At 46.1% G+C, this 22,733-nt stretch overlaps 1 protein-coding gene across 1 annotated transcript in view; it reads right to left on the reverse strand.

Annotated features, from left to right (window-relative positions):
- The window catches only part of erbb4b (erb-b2 receptor tyrosine kinase 4b), a gene marked incomplete at both ends in the record, with an annotated part of 1,077,000 nt that overhangs the window by 258,039 nt on the left and 796,228 nt on the right, over positions 1-22,733 (reverse strand). The window contains 2 exons of the mRNA XM_084311407.1: positions 15,744-15,783; positions 15,938-16,427. Of these exons, the coding sequence (XP_084167533.1) occupies positions 15,744-15,783; positions 15,938-16,427 (530 nt within the window). The remainder of the gene's footprint in view (positions 1-15,743; positions 15,784-15,937; positions 16,428-22,733) is intronic.

Raw genomic sequence — 22,733 nt, forward strand, 5'->3', positions numbered from 1 at the left:
GTATTGGACTGACAGCGTATGCCTCTATATAGGGAGGTGGCTGCCGTCTGCGCTGCGGGCGATCTAGCTTAGGAGAACCGTTTGTGGAGTGTTCGTCATCGGCCATGTCAATATTAATATTATATTAATATTACGCTAATTATTATCCGGCTCGAAGGACCAATTGTAACTGAGGGGTACAATTCCCTGACTGTATTAATCAAGTATGGTATCATTAAACCACTACCGTCTTATGTACATTACTGGCCATACCGTACACAAGTATATCAGATGAGAACTCCTCCACAATGAAACGGTTTCCACACAAATACTAGTTTAGAATATTTATTACAGCAAGAATATTATATTACATTACTTAGATGCGCTTATAAGGCAAAGAATGTGCGTAGGCAAGTCAATATGGATATTAGGAATTATATCTCTGGTACTCTGGGGAGATAGCTAGAAAGGGGGGTACTACCGGTTGTAAGCCAGCAGGGGGAGGCGATGCTCTATACAAAGTCAATGGTTCCACAGGGACTTCAACAAGCCCTGCTCGGGGGGCGATCTTACTCCCTGGAGCAGCGGATGAAAACGGCAGCTGTAATCCCAGGGTGCGCGCCGCACAGGTGAAGCCGTGGAGTCTCTCCTTGAGACGGGCTCGAATTATGTCCTCACGGTAGATCCCACACAGCAGCGGGGTAGACGGTTCTCTGCTCCAGCAGCCACAGTCAAAGCAATGAAGAATAATAATAGTAATCCTGCCGGAAAGTGGCTCTACTGGCGCCGGGGAGATCCTCCGGTGCGCGGTGGTCCACGGTTGAACTTGACGTTACTATCCTATTAGCACGCGGCAATAAGTGCTCTATGTAGACACACAATTACCCACTTCACGTGGTCTTTGACTCGTAATGAAGGCTTACTAGTAAATAGTGAACGATACGTTGAACAAACGTAGTAGGATAACACGACTCTATTTGAGGCAATACAAGCCCTACTCTACCGCACGCTGCATAGTGGGTGAGACGTCACTTGGGTAACTGAACAAGACTGAACTTCAACTCGAACTGAAAAGGGGCAAACTAACTCAGTATTCACCTACGCCATATTTATATGTACGGGGAATAATCAAGTGCCAGCCTGCTCACTGTCTCGTAGCCCTGGGCAGAAGCGGGCATGTTGAGACAAGTTGTGTCGGTAGCTTTCAAGTCGGCTCTAGGGGCACGGCACTGGCGCTGGTGGCACGCCATCCAATAGGAGAATGAAATATTATGGGCTATAGTAGGCTAAAGGGATATTCCGTGTATATGTACAAAGAATATACATGGGATATCGAACGACATACAAATACTATTCAATATATATCCATAAATAAATATATATATTCGGTTTAATCTGATCCTTCGTAACAGTTAGGGTTGGGGTTAGGGTTAGGGTTGGGGTTAGGGTTAGGTTAGGGGACTGTTGAGCAAGTGTTGGGGTGGGCACGGGCACAGGGATGAGATTTTACCTTCTCCTAATCTTTCTGTCTGGGTAACCCTAACCCTAACCCTAACCCTAACCCTAATGGCAAGAAATAAACCACTATGGACGGCTTGAAAGCTAATATTGTTAACTTTTGTGTTAGAGGGTTTCAAAATCTAATCTTTTCAAATTCTGTGAATATATGGAAAATAAGCAAACGGACACAATTTCATTACATAATAATCAACACAGCCATCGTTGTACACAGAAAAACAAAAAAATATAGGCAAAAAACTCAAAATAGTCGCTAAGGGGGCAGAAGGGTTAAAGGCCAACCTTCACGTTGTATTTTTGTTCAATAAACAATGTGGACTAGGCCAACGGTGACTTTCATGAAGAAGGAAAAAAAAGTATTGAAATTGACCCAGTTTTAGCGTTTTTATCAAACATTTTGTCTGCCCAACACAATCACCACGCACGTGGATATTTTAATCAATGGTTCATAACGTGCGTGTGTAATCGAAATGATCTCGTCACAACAGGTGCAGGGCACCAGGGGGCTCACCAGGGGGCGCTGAGAGTCACACACAGCTAGTGGCAGGCACTGCAGGCAGAGAGCCTTGCTACCATAGATATATGCTTGCTACTACTAGCCGAATGAAAATGTATCTGTTTCACCTAACACTATTGCTCCGTGATTATAGCCATCCATCTCTAAAGCTAACCACTATTTGTAAAAGCCACAACCACGTTACCATATTTGTAATAATGTAAATCATTGTGTCGTTGTACACATATTGTGTTTATAACGTTAGTAGCTAACATAGCTTAGCTTGGTAGCTATTGTGCTAACAACATATCCCGACATCCGGCTCGCTGGCCGGCATGAACGGCCGACCCAAAATGGTTCTCTCCTCTCTGTACACCCCGTCCCCACGGGTACCCTGCCGGGGGGCCCATGGACGCGACAACGGCGGCAGCCGTAGGGTGCTCGAGCCCGTAAAGGCTAGTGGTACACGATAGCTATGAGCTAACTAACGCTACAGGCTCAAACACCCTACGGCCGCCGCTGTTGTCGCCTCCACAAGCTCCCCCGCAGGACACCCGCGAGGACGGGGGCACACAAAGAGGAGAGAACCACCCGCAGGGACGGCAGAGCTGTAGTGGTCCCGACTGTAGCAGGGACGGCGGAGCTATAGGCTAACTGTGATGCACCGAGTGGGCCACCATTGATCTAGTACTATGACCCGGACGGGCAAGGCATACGTTTCCTGAAGTGACGTCACGGCCGTGCTAGCGTCTGATAAGCTTTTAGATTCGGCTCATTAATATGCACCTGTAGTGACGTCGGCGTTTGATAAGCTTTTTTGATTCGCGCGTGCATGTTATTCGTGCGTGGACCTTTTTAACTCTTTCGAAGTGGCATTTCCGGTGTCAAATGGAAAAAAATAAATAATGAAATTATATACCAATGATGTAAACTACCCATACTTGATCAGTAGGGTTTAACCTGGATGTTGGGCTTTAAATAAGTATAATGATAATAAATACGACAATATTTGTATCATTAACAATCACGTTTTACATAATAGTCATGACTCAACGAACCATGTCCGAAAATAAATAAATAAATAAGAACTGAACCCAATCGCGTGGATGTAGCTATAACTAGACTATTTATATTCCATATACCATCTTGTTATCCATGATATTTGTACTTTTTGACATTGTCTATTGTATACATTGTAAGAGCCAGTGAAGAAACATTCCAACAAGCGCTTCCATCACCACCGCGGTCCTCTCCTGGCTGTTAGCGACCCTCTCCTGGCTGTTAGCGTCGCCTAAACCGCGTTGCCACGGGCACGAGCACCCATGGCACCGCGGGTGGGCGGTCGGGCTGCCCCCCATCCACCAGCGCTGCCGCCTGTCCACCAACACTACCCCCCGCTGCCCACACGCTAACACACTTTTAGGAAAAAACTCAGCTCTGCTCTTTTCCTGTCCCCAAACAAGCTCTGTCTCTAATAGACTAACTACCACCGTCACTCAGTGTGCGTTAAAGCACAATCAATTAACGCCAACCATCGCTGATGGTGCCCGTTCCGGCCGTGAGTTTAACACGCCGGCTCCTGCTTGTCCACATTAAGGGCTCGCAAATGTGACAATATGAATGTCGTCCTTCAAAGAGAAGTCCCTCCTGCCCCCTTCCTGGAGCGCTGAGATATTGAGTGTGACACGGGAGTAATTGCATGGGAAGTAATCAATTAGACACACAATTGGAGGAGACCGGAGGTCTCTGGGAGCTGCCAGGCGAGAGCCGCCACTGAATGCCAGGGACGTGTGTGGAACCAATCTAGCCTTCGTCCTGGGGGTGGTGGTGGGGGGGGGGGGGTTCTTTCATTTTACCCCCCTCTCCCCTCCTTGTAGTTTCACGGTGAATAGAGAGAAAGAGTAAATGCCCGTCCTCTCGTTCAGGGGTAGACATTGATCCCTAGCGTCCTTCCCTTTCACCTTGTACCATTCCCCTCTTCCCCATACCCTCCCTTCCCTATACCCCGCCATACAACGTCACGAGACGGTGAGCAAGCGCTCATTGGGATAGTTAATGTACGATCATTGAGATTTTCTCCTTGAACAGACGCAGGGGCTTCGGAGGATAGGACACGGCGTTCCCACCACACACACCACCTGTACATACATCCCCTGTGCTCAAGTGAGTGTGGCATGGAGCGGCGCGGGTAGACGGCAACCGCAATGACACAAATACGCATCGTTGTGCCCGTACGCATTCCAGCGAAAAAGGCGCTGATGCGACAAATTGAGACAGCTGATTGAAAGACCGGAGGAGAGGGGAACACCGGTGGGAGGGTGATATTGAGTGAGAGAGAGATAGAGAGAGAGAGAGAGAGAGAGAGAGAGAGAGAGAGAGAGAGAGAGAGAGAGAGAGAGAGAGAGAGAGAGAGAGAGAGAGAGATAGATAGAGAGAAACCGAGAGGGGAGAGGGACAATAAATAGTAGATAATGCCTTGGTGTGGAATGCAGGTATATGTATGCACACATACGATACCAGACATTATGCAGCAGATGTAGGCTCAGATTGGATGCTTCACTTTGGGCCGACACAGAACAGGTGGTAAGTGGTAAAAAATAATTCATACAAAAATAAAAAAGAATGGACGAGCAAGACAAATCTATAAAAAAATGTAACTGAGGAAAACGAGAAAGAGAGAGAGAGAGAGAGCGAGAGTGAGTGAGAAAAAATGATGCACCCATCTGCGCTGTACTTATTGAGGCTGTTATTATTTTGTGAGGGCAGTGGGGGCTGCCTGGGTCCAGGCGTCTTCAAGATGGAAGCGAAGAGACTGTTTGCCTAAGCAGGGGACGAAAAAAAAACACGTCCTGTCTGTGTGGAATGGAAAGCAGAGCAGAACTTTTCATTTCAGAAGGAGGCTATTTAACCGTTTAATCATCCGTTTGGCTCGTGGGGGGGGGGGTTTGTAATTAATCCAGATCGGGGTGGGTTAGTTTAGACAGAGGCAGCCCGCGATGCGGAGGTTAGATGAACGGTGGAGATGTGACGAGGATTGATTGAAAACTTGCAGAATGGTTACACTACAGTACGGCTCAATGCACACAATTTTTAAGGGGATGCAGACAAGAGAAATACTTTCGTCTTGTTTACATCAGGGTCCCCCATTGTCAATTCATGATAACATTTATGACATACATGACATACAAATATACAGTACTGAGACAGATATCCTATAAGAAAATACTGTACATTGGAGGGGGTTGGTTGGGTGGGTGGGTGATGGCACACACACACACACACACACACGCACACGCACACGCACACACACACACACACACACACACACACACACACACACACACACACACACACACACACACACACACACACACACACACACACACATGTGCTAGTACCGACACCACCGCTCAACTTTCCCTGGCTTTCAAGAGAGTGCCGCTTCCCCATTTCATATTCATGAGGATAACCGAGCTAAGCTTGATTGAAAGGACCAACGGAGGGAGCCCTATCCCCTTCTCAGCCTGCTGTTCCAGAGAGCACCCCCCGCGACGAGCCCCGAGAGTCCGTTCACAGCTCCCTGCACAGAGAGCACTAGAAAAATCAATAAGCGCAATATCACAATATACCGGCTACAAATTGATTTCATCCCGGGCAATGTCGGCCTCCAGAGGAATGCAGGTTGGTTTTCAGCGGGTGGCTGTGTCTCCCCCATTAGCCTTTATGTAGTTAATAACCTGTATCCTCTTATATGTCGCTTATAGATCATATCGATCATCTTACACCTCTCCCGGGAGGGCCCGTGAGGGAAACGACGGGATAATATGACGGGGACATCAAAGGGCCCATAATGGATGAGGCGGCCGTATGTACCGAGGTGAATCCATACCGCCCGGTCGAGCTGCTTCCATCTTCAGCGGCACGGATGGCGACAACCAGGGCTTGACATTAACACTTGACCACCGGCCAAATGCTGGTAGAATTCGGCTGTGGCCGGTAACTCTGTCATTCTACTGGCCACAGTGGCCGGTGACTTTTTTTCTATGAAAAAAATAACATTGTAGTCTACAAAAGGCATCGGCAATAATTAAGTCAATCCAAGTGATACTACATAATACTACAACTCATGATACCGATCATATGCATTTTGATTTTAAACCTATTCATCATCACGCTATAAAATGGGAACATATTGATGAAAAAAATATTTAGTGTGGTGATTTTTGGCTGGTGAAAATGCTGAGTGGCTAGTGACTTTGGAAAACCACTAGCCACAGTGGCTAGTGAGCCAAAAAGTTAATGTCAAGCCCTGGCTACAACACACTATTCTACTCTTAAAAACTGAGTTATGTAGCTATAGGGTCCGCGCTCGACACCTCCCGCACCCGCCCCTCTCGTGTGTGGAGAACAGGTGTTGTCTAAAGTGTTATGAATAAGCCATAACCCTTTCACTACCATACTACAACGGGTTAACTCGTTCACTACCACACTACAGATGGTTAACCCTTTCACCACCACACTACAGACGGTTAACCATTTCAATACCACACTACAGAAGGTTAACCCTTTCACTACCAAACTACAGACGCTCTTAAACATCGGACGGCCCGTATACAGGCTGTGACGCACATTCGCGCGCACGTCACAGCATTTTTTCGCTCGTCTGCCGGCTCCGGGCTACATTTCTCCCGATCATTCAATACATTGTTGGAAAGTTAAACTTCCCGCCGTTCGAAGGACACCACTCTCGACCTATTGGATGCTTTCAGTCTCGAGTTACATGACGAAACATCCGACAAGCGTCATTTGACAAGCCATTCGGACAAGTGACCACGTCTGGTTGTGAACGGTCCTGAACGGACCCAGTCACCTCTGATGACAAAAACTATTGACCACCTTTGTAGCCAATGAAATTCTGGAGCTAGGGATATCCCATGCGGGAGAAAGGGGTAGAAGAAGCCGGGAAAGTCCTTTGTTTTGACTAGAGCCTTGAAATGAATGGCAGCGGACGACCATTTTGGATAATCATGCCGAATTAACGCCGGTACACACATTACAAAAACCTTTGTGAAACACTCATTTTACGTGGGATTGTTATACACTTTGGACCTGTACTACATAATACTTCAGGCTATGGAATGGTTATGTTTTCCAGCTCCTACCTCTCAGCTGGAACTTAAAAACAGGCATCTGGCAACCAGGAAACAGAAATGTGAGTACACAAAACTTTTACTTTGTGTTCAAACCTCTTTTACTCTATTTCATTAGCACTCAAAGTGATGCATCTGCTATAAGTATAAAGTATAATAAATCACAAATTACGTTGGATATGCAATTGTAAAAATGTAATGTAATATTGATTATGATAATGGTCCAGAATACCACTTTACAGGCTTCCAATACTCCTTTGTGTGTCTGACAAATAAACGAATACCCGGATATTCTAATTGTTCGGGCCAGCCCTAATAACGGTCATGACCAGGGCCGTAGCCAGGGTTTAGAAATTAGGGAGGTCCATTTATTTTTTTGGCCCAGACCGGCCCACTATAATCGGTCGGACACCACCCACCAGTACACCATCCTTACGGTCCCCTTAAATATGCGTACCTACTGTACTATTCCCCCCCCCCCAACCCATTAAAAAGCTGGGTAGTAAGTGCCATGGACAAGTGGACCAGTGTACTCACTCGCTCTTGGCTGAATCTTGTTTTGGGTGGTGATGTAAAAACACCTGCATCATAGCAGGCTCAGGATGGGCAACATAGTCTATAGCCTGTTCATCCCTGTCTCTCTCCTCCACAACCTGGCTTGACTAGACATAAGGAGAGAGATGATTACAATTAACTGGTACATTCAGGTCCAGAATTGTTGGAATCCCCTGACAAAGATGTGCAAAAAGCTGTACAATTTAAACAATACCATACTGGTAATGAGAAAATAGTTGTTTATTCAATGAATGCATGGAGCAGTTCCATCTTATTTCATTTGATACTAACTACTCAGTTCATACAGATTTCAAGTATTCAAATATCAATGATGAATATTGCATAAGGTTTACACAGTTAATAGATCACCTTCTTGTTTTATATTAATCTTATATGGCAATTAAATCAATGGTGTGTTTGATTGGGGAGTTTGACCTATGTGCCTACCACGTGAATGTGCATGATCAATGGACAGCACAAAAACAATTTGTGTAGGTGGAGACTAGAGCTACCACAGATAGTAATAAGTTATTAAGAGTAAGTAATCCATACCATATATATCCTAATAGTTACCTTATTACCATACTTGGCTGAAAACAAACTTTGCTGCCTGTTGTGAATGTGTTTTTCCCTGTAGGCTAATACATAAGTAGGCATACATTTTTGCAGTTGAGGAAAAATGTGCAGTTGAGTAGGCTATAATGTGCTGTGTTTTTATGTCTTCCATCGAGGACCACCTTGGAAATAAGTGTTAATGCTTGTTAATGAATGCTTTTAGGTGATATCCTCAGGAATACAAATTGGTCAAGATCATTTGTTTTTATGATGTGTTTTTAATTTCCAAATAAATCTAATCAAATAAAAAAGCAGTTTTTGCAGTTGAGCTACTGGTGTTGTATATTATACAGCCTTTTCATGCATCTTTATCAAGGGAACCCTTATCCTAATGATTTAAAAAATAATATTATGATGATACGATATGGACCTAGTAGTTGGGTCATCTGTGGCACTTCGTTTCTCAATGGATTTTTTAAAAAGGCGGGGGAAATTTGTGAGAGACCAAAATCCAAAATGGCTGCTGTGGAAATTAACTTTTTAATGGTTTGACCTACAATGATGCACAATACATGGTACCAGCCCCCTCTCAGTCATGTACCAGCCCCTCTCAGTCATGTACCAGCCAGCCCCTCTCAGTCATGTACCAGCCCTCTCTCAGTCATGTATACCAGCCCCCTCTGTCATCTACCAGCCCCCTCTCAGTCATGTACCACAGCCCCATCTGAGTCATGTACCAGCCCCCTCTCAGTCATGTACCAGCCCCCTCTCAGTCATGTACCAGCCCCCTCTCAGTCATGTACCAGCCTCCTCTCAGTCATGTACCACAGCCCCATCTCAGTCATGTACCATAGCCCCATCTCAGTCACAGCCCCCTCTCAGTCATGTATACCAGCCCCCCTCTCAGTCATGTATACCAGCCCCATCTCAGTCATGTACCAGCCCTCTCTCAGTCATGTACCAGCCCCCTCTCAGTCATGTACCAGCCAGCCCCCTCTCAGTCATGTACCACAGCCCCCTCTCAGTCATATACCACAGCCCCCTCTCAGTCATGTACCACAGCCCCCTCTCAGTCATGTACCAGCCCCTCTCAGTCATGTACCAGCCCCCTCTCAGTCATGTACCACAGCCCCCTCTCAGTCATGTACCAGCCCCATCTCAGTCATGTACCAGCCCCCCTCTCAGTCATATACCTGCAGGACTGGCGGGGGGGTGCTTAGTAAGAGATGTGATTGGGCCAGCCAAGTGTCAGTCAGTACCAATGGGCAGATGTCTCAGCCTAGTAGTGGGCCGGTCGTTGACAAAAAAAATAAAAAATAATTTTTTTTTTTTTTTTTTTAATAGTTACAAATAGTTACCGAGGTCCGGACCTCGGTGACCTCATAGCTGGCTACGGCCATGGTCATGACTAATTATATTATACCATGGTGATAATGACATTATTACATTATTATCTAATTGTATTTGTGTTATTATATTGATATCTCTATTACCTCATATATTTATTAGGACTATAACACTGTCCTCTTCTCTGCCACACATCCCACATTTTCTTGCGTTACACGCCAAGCTGCAACGGCTGCTCCCATACTTTTATCATTGCACACTTTATCGTAACATGTTTTATGTTATTTTCTGTTCTGTATGTCTGTGCATTACGTACATTGTATTTGTCTTTTATGTCACTTTTTAGTTTTTAGTTTGTAACAAAAAAAAGTATTCGTTAATTTTACAAAAGAAACCATAAGAGGTCCTTCAAGTTACAGGACGGCCTCTGAATCCTGCAATCCTGTGGTGTTGTCTGATGGATTGGGGAAGCAATGGCACTTTTAGGGACTCCTAACACTGAGTATAATGCAGGTTTGCATCAAAACTAAGAGACTAGCTTATACGTATGTACATTATGTTGGCTAACTAGGCCAGAGACCACTCAGCAACACCACTGGGACCGGCAGGGGGTCCTGGACCAGTGGTTGCACAGCTATGAGCTTGGGGATACATTTGAAGACAGCAAAGGAAATACACATAAAGAAAGAGAGAGCAAGACAGCAATTGAAAAACAGCAGATTCAGGGCAAAGCGTACTCTGCACAACTTCACTCTCAGTTATGGCCGGGGGCCATGGATGGCACTTCAAACAGCTGCATGCCACTCTAAGCGGCCTGTCTTGTGCTCTCCCCCGTTGCTCTGCTTGGACTTGGCACCGCAATGAAAAGGACCCCCTTGGCACACGGCTGGCGGTGGACACGCAATTCCACAGAGTGTAGCACAACATACGAGCAAGGCATCCGAGATAGAAGACAACACACAAGAACACATCCACTGGCGGATGTTTCTCTGTGTGTTTACCTCTGACTCCGGGAGAGGTGCTGGAAATGAACGTCGTCCTGGGGAGGTTTATATATATATTGTAATTTGGGTATTTGGTGATGAGCCTGTGGTCTGCCGTTGTTCAGCAGACTCACATGGAAAGTTGGCTGAACATTAAAAAAACTGATATTTAAATTGGGTGATTCGCAAACTTTTCCTCATCGCTGACGCTCATGATACCACAATGCCAGTTCAAAGTTTGCCAGCAGTGAATCAACATTATGCCTGCAGACCTGTGGGCAACTGCTGTCAGAGCTGAGACAGCTGATGTGAATCTGCTACCGTAAGTGATTGATTTGATAATTACAGGGACAATGGGCCTGATAATTGTTGGTTTACGTTAACATGATTCTAATCTAAAAATGTTGGTGGAAAATAATGAGCCAACATGCTTTAACTCACATTGTTAGTTCGACATAAACATAAGATAAATGCCATAAAAAATACTGAATTTTAAGGTCTTACCTTTTAAAATTGCCACACAGACCTTCAAACACACTGCTTCTCAATGGTGCTGGACGAGCAGCTGATCAATGTTTGGAACTAAATTAGGCTCCCCATGGCCACCGGAAGTGGCTGCCATGTTGGAAAATAATTGGTCCATTGGAGTGAACGTAGTTGTCGTAACTCTCTCGCTAAAGGGCACTGGCACATAATAACAACATCCCCAGCAGAGGTGATAAGGCAACATTAGCCATTTCCCCCGCTACAGGCCAAATAGGCGCAGATGTGTCACCCAAATGTAGTCGCTTTGATCTATTCCTTGCCAACAGCAACATCAGGTGGGTTATAGTTTATAAATGAACAAACAGTGCTTCTTTTTTTGTATCCACTTTTTCTTTTTTTTATCCCAATTTCGCCTTGCCAATTCTCCCTTCAATTTTCCGCTCCCCTGTCTCGAACGTTGCTAGACTATGCCTCCCACTGGTCGGCTGCAGTGAGGATCAAGCCTTGCATCACGTGTCCCCTCCGGTACACAAGGAGGCAGCTGTCGCATCTTTTCACCTGAACAGCGCGATCTCTCAGTGGGAGGAGTAACACGTGGGAGGCTCACGCTGCCCCCGATACTTCCTGATTCTGCTGTACAGGTGCACCAACCGACCTGTAGGAGTCGCTGTCCACAATGTCCAATCCCCACCCACCGGCTTTCTCACCCCTAACACTGCCAATTGTGTTAGTATGAATGACCAGCCAAGCCGGTAGCAACGCCGAGAGCTGGGCTCGAACCCAGCATATCCTGCGTTAGTGGCAAGCGCCTTGCCCACTGCGCCACTTAGCCGCCAACAAACAGTGCTTCTGATCTTTTTTACACATGTTCAGTTGGCCCTGGCCCTGCTTAGCGAGCGTAACTATTGATTTGTATCACCTCTTAAGAGCTATACTGCTTAGATTAACCTCAGGGGTCACGGTGCCTGAAGACAGCCTGGTAGGGCAAGGTTACACTGAGAGTGTTTTCTAACCAGTGTCTATCCGCCCTCACCCCCCCCCCCCTCCAACCTCCTCTAAGGCAATGGGTATGACTGACGAGTGGGCTGATGAGAGTGGTGGTGGCGTGCAAGAAGCAAGGGGGAGGAAAGTGGCATAAATGACAGAGGAGAGAACAATGTCTTGTGCACAACTGCTTCGAGTCCCTCAGAAGTGGGTTGTGCTCACAGATTGTCCTTCAATAAATATTATACAAGAATCTATGCTTTTCGTCCAACATCCAATCATCTCACATCTGAGAGGCACTCTGTTTCATTGGGCTAATGCTGGGAACATGTCCAGCAGAAGAGGATACTCCTGATCATGCCCTGCCAGAGGGAGACTTCAGGAAAGGTTTTGGGCAGCTCTCGTCTCCAACGCCAAAGGCACCGGTAGAGCAGGAGTTCCCAACCTTTTTTCCCCCAGGGACCCACAAACATCTCTGATGAAATTCCTGGACCCCCCTCCTAATAAAATACCATAAAATACTATTTTTTTGGTCATTTTAATACTTGTTTTTGTCATTTTAATAACAAACTGCTTATACACAGGCATATGCATCATAATTAGACCCACTATGCTTCTTTGACTTGTGCCTTCAATCAACAAATCTCATCTTGCACCATATGTATTTCAAAATGTTGGCCAATAGTCAAATCCTGTATTCATCCTCTCAAATCAGGCCCTAATGGTGAACGGTTTGCATTTATGTTGAATGAAGTAAGAATCCACTGCAGTAAAAATATCCTCACCTCGAGTGGTGGTAGTAAGGTTGACTGACATGAGAATGTCCTGCTTCAGATCCTCATTTTCGATATACTGCACATAAACGATGAGCACAGCCTCGTCTGCGACAGTTGTAGTTTCATCAAGTTATATGGCAAATGGACCCTTTCTAAGCTTTTCTGACAGCTGCTGCTCGCAATCACTTGACATCTTATCAATTCGGTCTTTCACTACATTGTTCGAGAGTGGTTCTGATTTTAGTTTATCTGCCACCTGTGGGCCGCACAGTTTCTAAACCATTTTGATGCAGGCTGGTTTGATGAGCTGCTCGCCAATATTGTGCGGTTTCTTTGCTTTTGCAATTAAAAGCGAACACTCAAAGGAGGCTTCGGTAGCCTTCTGTAAATCACTGCCACCCCTGCTCCACACTACTCTAACATCAACAGGCTTGTTCGCCTTGAGAGACTGTTCTTTCCTCCGAAAAAAGTCCGGATCCTTCCCAACGGTTTCTGGGTGCTTAGACGCCTGATGTCTCTTCAGCTTGCTGGGCTTCAGGCTCGAGGTTGCCAACTTTTCTCCACATATCACACACTCAGGTCGTTTGTCTGGTCCCTCAGTGAAGCCCATGGTGATGTAATTTTTGCGATTGCTGTAGGTCCTAACTTTTTTTGCAGATGAGCTGCCGTCATGTCCTTTTCGTTTGTCACACATTTTCGCCTCTGACGGCTGACTGCAGACGAGCCGAGAAAGTTAACTAGCGTGCTAGGCTAGCTACGGAAAGTGATACAGTCAACTGATTCGCGTTTTAGTGGCTACCCGGTAGCCTACTGTTAACGTTCAAAAATCATGTCTAGATATTTATTTATTTATATTTATTTTTTATTGTAGTGGAGAGACTATTCATGCTTCTGATGATAAAAATATGCTAATTAAATATTTATCTGAAAAAAAATATATATAAAAAAAGAAAATTATAAAAAAAAAATAAAAAAAAAATCCCTCAAATCATCTGTGGTCTGGCGGACCCCCTGCGCCCCCTGGCGGACCCCCAGGGGGTCCGCGGACCCCAGGTTGGGAATCACTGCGGTAGAGCATGCATACACAGAGGCACAAGCAACTGTTCCTGGGCAATGGATTAATGGATGATGTAGTGGAAAAAGGATGGATGATGTAGTGGAATAAGGATGGAAGAGGTAGTGGAAGAAGGATGTATGATGTAGTGGAAGAAAGATGGATGATGTAGTGGAATAAGGATGGATGAGGTAGTGGAAGAATGATGGAAGAGGTAGTGGAAGAAGGATAGAATAGAATAGAATATAATAGAAATACTTGTATTACCCCGTGGGAAATTTGACACTGCAAATCGCTCAACATTTAAACATTTAGACAGGACAGGTCACAAATTAGAATAATAACACAAATCAATCAAGTTGCCTAGGATAAGAGTAGAGTAAAATAGAATAAAAATGAAATAAAATATACAGAAATAAATATAGGAAAAATACACTGAGCATGGGGGAAGGGGGGGGTACAGGTAGTAAAAAAATTAAAATAAAAACACAGCAGTGTAAACAATAGCGGCCTCCTGCCACTATTGAGCTGCCGCTCTGTGCTCAGTGATGCAGTGAGGCACAGTGATGCATTGTATAGTCTGATGGCTGTTTGAATGAAGGACTTCCTGTGCCGTTCAGTGCTGCATTTGGGTAGTGTGAGCCTGGCACTGAATATGCTCCTCCTGTCAGCCAAGTCTGTGTAGTCCAGCTCCACCCCAACCACGCTGCTGGCCTTCCTGACCAGCTTATCCAGCCTGGTTGTGTCCACTGCTCTCAGTCCGCTGCCCCAGCAGGTCACAGCATACAAGAAGGCGCCCGCCACCACCGACTCATAGAACATCCTCAACATCCTTGTACAGACATTGAAGGATCTCAGCCTTCTGAGGAAGTATAGTCGGCTCTGGCCCTTCTTGTATAGTGCCTCTGCATGTTTTGACCCGTTCAGTTTGTTGTCGATGTGCACACCGAGGTATTTGTACACCTCCACCATGTCCACATCAACTCCCCTTATAGAAACGGGGGTCACAGGTGCACTCCTCCTCCTCCCCAGCTCCACAACCAGTTCCTTGGTCTTCACCACATTTAGCTGCAGATGGTTTTTATCGCACCATGTGACGAAGTCCACTACCAGTTCACGGTATTCCCTCTCGTCACCGTCCTTTATACATCCCACTATCGCAGAGTCATCAGAAAACTTCTGAAGGTGGCAGGACTCTGACCGATAGTGGAAGTCGTTGGTGTAGACAGTGAAGAGGAAGGGGGAGAGGACTGTCCCCTGCGGGGCCCCGGTGTTGCTGACCAGTCTGTCTGACACACAGCTCCGTAGGCGCACGTACTGTGGTCTGCCCGTCAGATACTCCACAACCCAGGACACCAGGGGGGCCTCTACTTGCATCGCCTCCAACTTCTCACCCAGTAGCCCAGGCCTTATGGTATCAAAAGCACTGGAGAAGTCAAAGAACATGACTCTCACAGTGCTCCCCGGTTTGTCTAGGTGAGTGTAGGCTCGGTTCAGCAGGTAGATGACAGCATCCTCTACCCCCAGTCGGGGCTGGTAGGCGAACTGGAGTGGGTCTAGGTGGGGTTTGGTCACCGGGCGGAGTTGCTCCAGGACTAACCTCTCCATGGTCTTCATTATGTGAGAGGTTAGAGCCACCGGCCTGTAGTCCTTGGACGTGCTGGGACGCGGGCACTTAGGGACAGGGACCACACAGGAGGTTTTCCACAGTGTCGGGACTCTCTGCAGCCTCAGGCTCATGTTGAATATGAGCTGGAGCACATCACACAGCTGAGAGGCACAGGTTTTGAGTACCTTTGGGCTCACCCCATTAGGACCTGCAGCCTTGCCTGCGTGTAACTTGCTCAGCTGTGTACTCACCTGGTCTGAGCGGGTCTTCAAGCTGCGGGGGGCAGACAGGCTGCACCAGAGATGAGGGGGCGTGGGCAGTTGGGGGGAGGGAGGGGGTTGCTCGAGTTGAAGGGCTGAGAGGTGTGGGGGTGGGCAGGGCAACTGGAGTAGTGGGGAGGGAGGGGGGGAGGGGGGCCAGACTGGCCGGGGCCGCTGTATCAAACCTATTGTAAAACAGGTTTAGCTCATTAGCCCGGTCCACATCTCCATCCACTCCCCTTCCCCCTGCCGGTTTAATGCCGGTTATGGTCTGCATTCCAGTCCACACTTGATTGATGTTATTGTTCTCCAGCTGACCTTCCAACTTCCTCCTGTATTTGTCTTTTCCCTCTTTGAGGTTGATTCTCAGACGCCCCTGAACTCTTTTGACCTCCTCCCTGTTGCCTGCGTTGAAGGCCCTCTTCTTCTCATTCAGTAGGGCTTTGATGTCCTTAGTGACCCATGGCTTGTTATTAGGGTAGCAGGTAACAGTCCTAGATGGAACATTGGAGTCCACACAAAAGTTGATGTAGTCTGTGATGCACTCTGTGAGCCCATCAATGTCCTCTCCGTGGGGCTCACTGAGTGCCTGCCAGTCTGTGACCTCAAAGCAGCCCTGTAGTGACTCTTGAGCCTCCTCCGACCACCTTCTCACAGTTGGTCGCAGGCTGTCTTCTGACCAGAGGCACATAACAGGGGTTGAGGTGAACCAGGTTGTGGTCCGACCGGCCCAGCTGTGGTAGTGGTGAGGAGCTGTATGCCTCCTTGATGTTGGCATAAAGCAGGTCCAGGGTCCTGTTCTCCCTGGTGTGGCAGCTGACATACTGTGTGAAATTTGGTAGTGATTTATCCAGTTTAATATGGTTAAAATCCCCTGAAATGAGGATTAGAGCCTTCGGGTGTTTCGTCTGGAGACGTGCAATTGCGCCGTGGATGACGTCACACGGGGCCGTCGGGTTTGCCGAGGGGGGGATGTAAACGGCCATCATGATAACGTGGGGGATTTCTCTTGGCAAATAGTATGGTCTGAGTCCTACAGCTAACATCTCTATATCCGGGTCACAGTGTCGCTCTTTGATCGTAATATGGCTGGGGTTACACCATCTTTTATTAATAAATAAAGCAAGCCCCCCTCCTTTACGCTTGCCGCTCCTGCGGTTGCGATCAGAGCGCACAATCTGAAACCTGTCTATAGAGATATTGCTATCGGGAATATCTGTGTGCAACCATGTCTCAGAGAAACACATAATGCTACACTCACGGTATTCCTTTTGACTGCCTGTAAGCACGGCCAGCTCATCCATCTTATTTGCCAGAGACCTCACGTTGCCCATGACGACGGAGGGGAGATATGGTTTAAATCTCCTCCTCTCCCTCCGTGCTTCAGCCCTCTTCTGTCTCGCACGTCGCCCTCTTCCTCGACATCCCCGAAAGCCACCGTTTGTCCTTAGTATCTCCTCCGGGAATATGTTTGATAACTCCAGGTTGGTTAGCTGGCTGCAGCGTGCAGGCTGGTTGCATAGCGACAGCAGCTGATCTCTCGTGTAAACAAACGACGCTCCGGTCAGCTGTTGTCCGCTCGAGAGTTGAAAAAGTAATTCCCCCCATCAGCCAGATGGACAAAAACTCTTCTAAAACTCTTCTAAACTGCATGTCTAGAAGGGCACGACTTAAATAAATAAGGACTAGTGTCCAGGTAAAAATAATATGTACAATAAAGGCGTAGAACTTGACAAAAAGTACAAAACGGGTAGATCGATCTGCAGCAGCGGCAGTCTCAGGCGACGCATGCGCACATGATGCACATGCGACGCATGATATAGTGGAAGAAGGATGGATGATATAGTGGAAGAAGGATGGAAGAGGTAGTGGAAGAAGGATGGATGGTGTAGTGGAAGAAGGATGGCTGATGTAGTGGAAGAAGGATGGATGAGGTAGTGTAAGAAGGATGGATGATGTAGTGGAAGAAGGATGGCTGATGTAGTGGAAGAAGGATGGAAAAGGTACTGGAAGAATGATGGATGAGGTAGTGGAAGAAGGATGGAAGAGGTAGTGGAAGAAGGATGGATGAGGTAGTGGAATAAGGATGGAAGAGGTAGTGGAAGAAGGATGGATGAGGTAGTGGAATAATGATGGAAGAGGTAGTGGAAGAAGGATGGATGAGGTAGTGTAAGAAGGATGGGAGAGGTAGTGGAAGAAGGATGGATGAGGTAGTGGAAGAATGATGGATGAGGTAGTGGAAGAAGGATGGATGAGGTAGTGGAATAATGATGGATAATGTAGTGGAAGAAGGATGGAAGAGGTAGTGGAAGAATGATGGATGAGGTAGTGGAATAAGGATGGAAGAGGTAGTGGAAGAATGATGGATGAGGTAGTGGAATAAGGATGGAAGAGGTAGTGGAAGAAGGATGGATGAGGTAGTGGAAACAGGATGGAAGAGGTAGTGGAAGAATGATGGATGAGGTAGTGGACAAATGATGGATGATGTAGTGGAAGAAGGATGGATGAGGTAGTGGAAGAATGATGGATGATGTAGTTGAAGAAGGATGGATGAGGTAGTGGAAGAATGATGGAAGAGGTAGTGGAAGAAGGATGGATGAGGTAGTGTAAGAAGGATGGCTGATGTAGTGGAAGAAGGATGGATGAGGTAGTGGGAGAAGGATGGAAGAGGTAGTGGAAGAAGGATGGAAAAGGTAGTGGAAGAAGGATGGAAGAGGTAGTGGAATAATGATGGATGAGGTAGTGGAAGAAGGATGAAAGAGGTAGTGGAAGAAGGATGGATGAGGTAGTGGAAGAAGGATGGAAGAGGTAGTGGAAGAATGATGGATGAGGTAGTGGACAAATGATGTATGATGTAGTGGAAGAAGGATGGATGAGGTAGTGGAAGAATGATGGATGATGTAGTTGAAGAAGTATGGCTGATGTAGTGGAAGAAGGATGGATGAGGTAGTGGAAGAAGGATGGAAGAGGTAGTGGAATAATGATGGAAAAGGTAGTGGAAGAATGATGGATGAGGTAGTGGAAGAAGGATGGATGATGTAGTGGAAGAAGGATGGAAGAGGTAGTGGAAGAAGGATGGATGAGGTAGTGGAAGAATGATGGATGAGGTAGTGGAAGAAGGATGGAAGAGGTAGTGGAAGAATGATGGATGAGGTAGTGGAAGAAGGATGGATGATGTAGTGGAAGAAGGATGGAAGAGGTAGTGGTAGAAGGATGGATGAGGTAGTGGAAGAATGATGGAAGAGGTAGTGGAATAAGGATGGATGAGGTAGTGGAATAATGATGGATGAGGTATTTGAAGAATGATGGATGAGGTAGTGGAAGAATGATGGATGAGGTAGTGGACAAATGATGGATGATGTAGTGGAAGAAGGATGGATGAGGTAGTGGAAGAATGATGGATGATGTAGTGGAAGAAGGATGGATGAGGTAGTGGAATAATGATGGAAGAGGTAGTGGAAGAAGGATGGATGAGGTAGTGTAAGAAGGATGGCTGATGTAGTGGAAGAAGGATGGATGAGGTAGTGGGAGAAGGATGTAAGAGGTAGTGGAAGAAGGATGGAAAAGGTAGTGGAAGAATGATGGATGAGGTAGTGGAAGAAGGATGGAAGAGGTAGTGGAAGAAGGATGGAAGAGGTAGTGGAATAAGGATGGATGAGGTAGTGGAAGAATGATGGATGAGGTAGTGGAAGAAGGATGGATGAGGTAGTGGAATAATGATGGATAATGTAGTGGAAGAAGGATGGAAGAGGTAGTGGAAGAATGATGGATGAGGTAGTGGAATAAGGATGGAAGAGGTAGTGGAAGAATGATGGATGAGGTAGTGGAATAAGGATGGATGAGGTAGTGGAAACAGGATGGAAGAGGTAGTGGAATAATGATGGATGAGGTAGTGGACAAATGATGGATGATGTAGTGGAAGAAGGATGGATGAGGTAGTGGAAGAATGATGGATGATGTAGTTGAAGAAGGATGGATGAGGTAGTGGAAGAATGATGGAAGAGGTAGTGGAAGAAGGATGGATGAGGTAGTGTAAGAAGGATGGCTGATGTAGTGGAAGAAGGATGGATGAGGTAGTGGGAGAAGGATGGAAGAGGTAGTGGAAGAAGGATGGAAAAGGTAGTGGAAGAATGATGGATGAGGTAGTGGAAGAAGGATGGAAGAGGTAGTGGAAGAAGGATGGAAGAGGTAGTGGAATAATGATGGATGAGGTAGTGGAAGAAGGATGAAAGAGGTAGTGGAAGAAGGATGGATGAGGTAGTGGAAGAAGGATGGAAGAGGTAGTGGAAGAATGATGGATGAGGTAGTGGACAAATGATGTATGATGTAGTGGAAGAAGGATGGATGAGGTAGTGGAAGAATGATGGATGATGTAGTTGAAGAAGTATGGCTGATGTAGTGGAAGAAGGATGGATGAGGTAGTGGAAGAAGGATGGAAGAGGTAGTGGAATAATGATGGAAAAGGTAGTGGAATAATGATGGATGAGGTAGTGGAAGAAGGATGGATGATGTAGTGGAAGAAGGATGGAAGAGGTAGTGGAAGAAGGATGGATGAGGTAGTGGAAGAATGATGGATGAGGTAGTGGAAGAAGGATGGAAGAGGTAGTGGAAGAATGATGGATGAGGTAGTGGAAGAAGGATGGATGAGGTAGTGGAAGAAGGATGGAAGAGGTAGTGGAAGAAGGATGGATGAGGTAGTGGAAGAATGATGGAAGATGTAGTGGAATAAGGATGGATGAGGTAGTGGAAGAAGGATGGATGAGGTATTTGAAGAATGATGGATGATGTAGTGGAAGAAGGATGGATGAGGTAGTGGAAGAATGATGGAAGAGGTAGTGGGAGAAGGATGGATGAGGTAGTGTAAGAAGGATGGCTGATGTAGTGGAAGAAGGATGGATGAGGTAGTGGGAGAAGGATGGAAGAGGTAGTGGAAGAAGGATGGAAAAGGTAGTGGAAGAATGATGGATGAGGTAGTGGAAGAAGGATGGAAGAGGTAGTGGAAGAAGGATGGAAGAGGTAGTGGAAGAATGATGGATGAGGTAGTGGAAGAAGGATGAAAGAGGTAGTGGAAGAAGGATGGATGAGGTAGTGGAAGAAGGATGGAATAGGTAGTGGAAGAATGATGGATGCGGTAGTGGACAAATGATGTATGATGTAGTGGAAGAAGGATGGATGAGGTAGTGTAAGAATGATGGATGATGTAGTGGAAGAAGTATGGCTGATGTAGTGGAAGAAGGATGGATGAGGTAGTGGAAGAAGGATGGAAGAGGTAGTGGAAGAATGATGGAAAAGGTAGTGGAAGAATGATGGATGAGGTAGTGGAAGAAGGATGGATGATGTAGTGGAAGAAGGATGGAAGAGGTAGTGGAAGAAGGATGGATGAGGTAGTGGAAGAAGGATGGAAGAGGTAGTGGAAGAATGATGGATGAGTAGTGGAAGAAGGATGGATGAGGTAGTGGAAGAAGGATGGAAGAGGTAGTGGAAGAAGGATGGATGAGGTAGTGGAAGAATGATGGAAGAGGTAGTGGAATAAGGATGGATGAGGTAGTGGAAGAAGGATGGATGAGGTATTTGAAGAATGGATGGATGAGGTAGTGGAAGAAGGATGGATGAGGTAGTGGAATAATGATGGATGAGGGTAGTGTAAGAAGTATGGCTGATGTAGTGGAAGAAGGATGGATAAGGTAGTGGAAGAAGGATGGAAGAGGTAGTGGAAGAATGATGGAAAAGGTAGTAGAAGAATGATGGATGAGGTAGTGGAAGAAGGATGGATGATGTAGTGGAAGAAGGATGAAGATGTAGTAGAGAAGGATGGATGAGGTAGTTGGAAGAATGATGGATGAGGTAGTGGAAGAAGGTTGAGAGGTGTGGAAGAATGATGGATGAGGTAGTGGAAGAAGGATGGATGAGGTAGTGGAAGAAGGATGGAAGAGGTAGTGGAAGAAGGTTGGATGAGGTAGTTGGAATAATGATGGAAGAGGTAGGTGGAATAAGGATGGATGAGGTAGTGGAAGAAGGATGGATGAGGTATTTGAAGAATGATGGATGAGGTTGTGGAAGAATGTTGGATGAGGTTAGTGGACAAATGTTGGATGATGTAGTGGAAGAAGGATGGATGAGGTAGTGGAAGAATGATGGGATGATGTAGTGGAAGGAAGGATGGATGAGGGTAGTGGAAGAATGATGGGAAGAGGTAGTGGAAGAAGAATGGATGAGGTAGTGTAAGAAGGTGGCTGATGTAGTGGAAGAAGGATGGATGAGGTAGTGGGAGAAGGATGGAAGAGGTAGTGGAAGAAGGATGGAAAAGGTAGTGGAAGAATGATGGATAAGGTAGTGGAAGAAGGATGGAAGAGGTAGTGGAAGAAGGATGGAAGAGGTAGTGGAAGAATGATGGATGAGGTAGTGGAAGAAGGATGAAATAGGTAGTGGAGAAGGATGGATGAGGTAGTGGAAGAAGGATGGAAGAGGTAGTGGAAGAATGATGGATGAGGTAGTGGACAAATGATGTATGATGTAGTGGAAGAAGGATGGGATGAGGTAGTGTAAGAATGATGGATGATGTAGTGGAAGAAGTATGGCTGATGTAGTGGAATATGGATGGATGAGGTAGTGAAGAAGGATGGAAGAGGTAGTGGAAGAATGATGGAAAAGGTAGTGGAAGAATGATGGATGAGGTAGTGGAAGAAGGATGGATGATGTAGTGGAAGAAGGATGGAATATGTAGGTGGAAGAAGGATGGATGAGGTATTTGAAGAATGATGGATGAGGTAGTGGAAGAAGGATGGATGAGTAGTGGAAGAAGGATGGAAGAGGTAGTGGAAGAATGATGGAAAAGGTAGTGGAAGAATGATGGATGAGGTAGTGGAAGAAGGATGGATGATGTAGTGGAAGAAGGATGGAATATGTAGTGGAAGAAGGATGGATGAGGTATTTGAAGAATGATGGATGAGGTAGTGGGAAGAATGATGGATGAGGTAGTGG

Source organism: Notolepis coatsorum (assembly GCF_963971535.1).
Source record: "Notolepis coatsorum genome assembly, chromosome: 3".
Lineage (NCBI taxonomy): Eukaryota > Metazoa > Chordata > Actinopteri > Aulopiformes > Paralepididae > Notolepis > Notolepis coatsorum.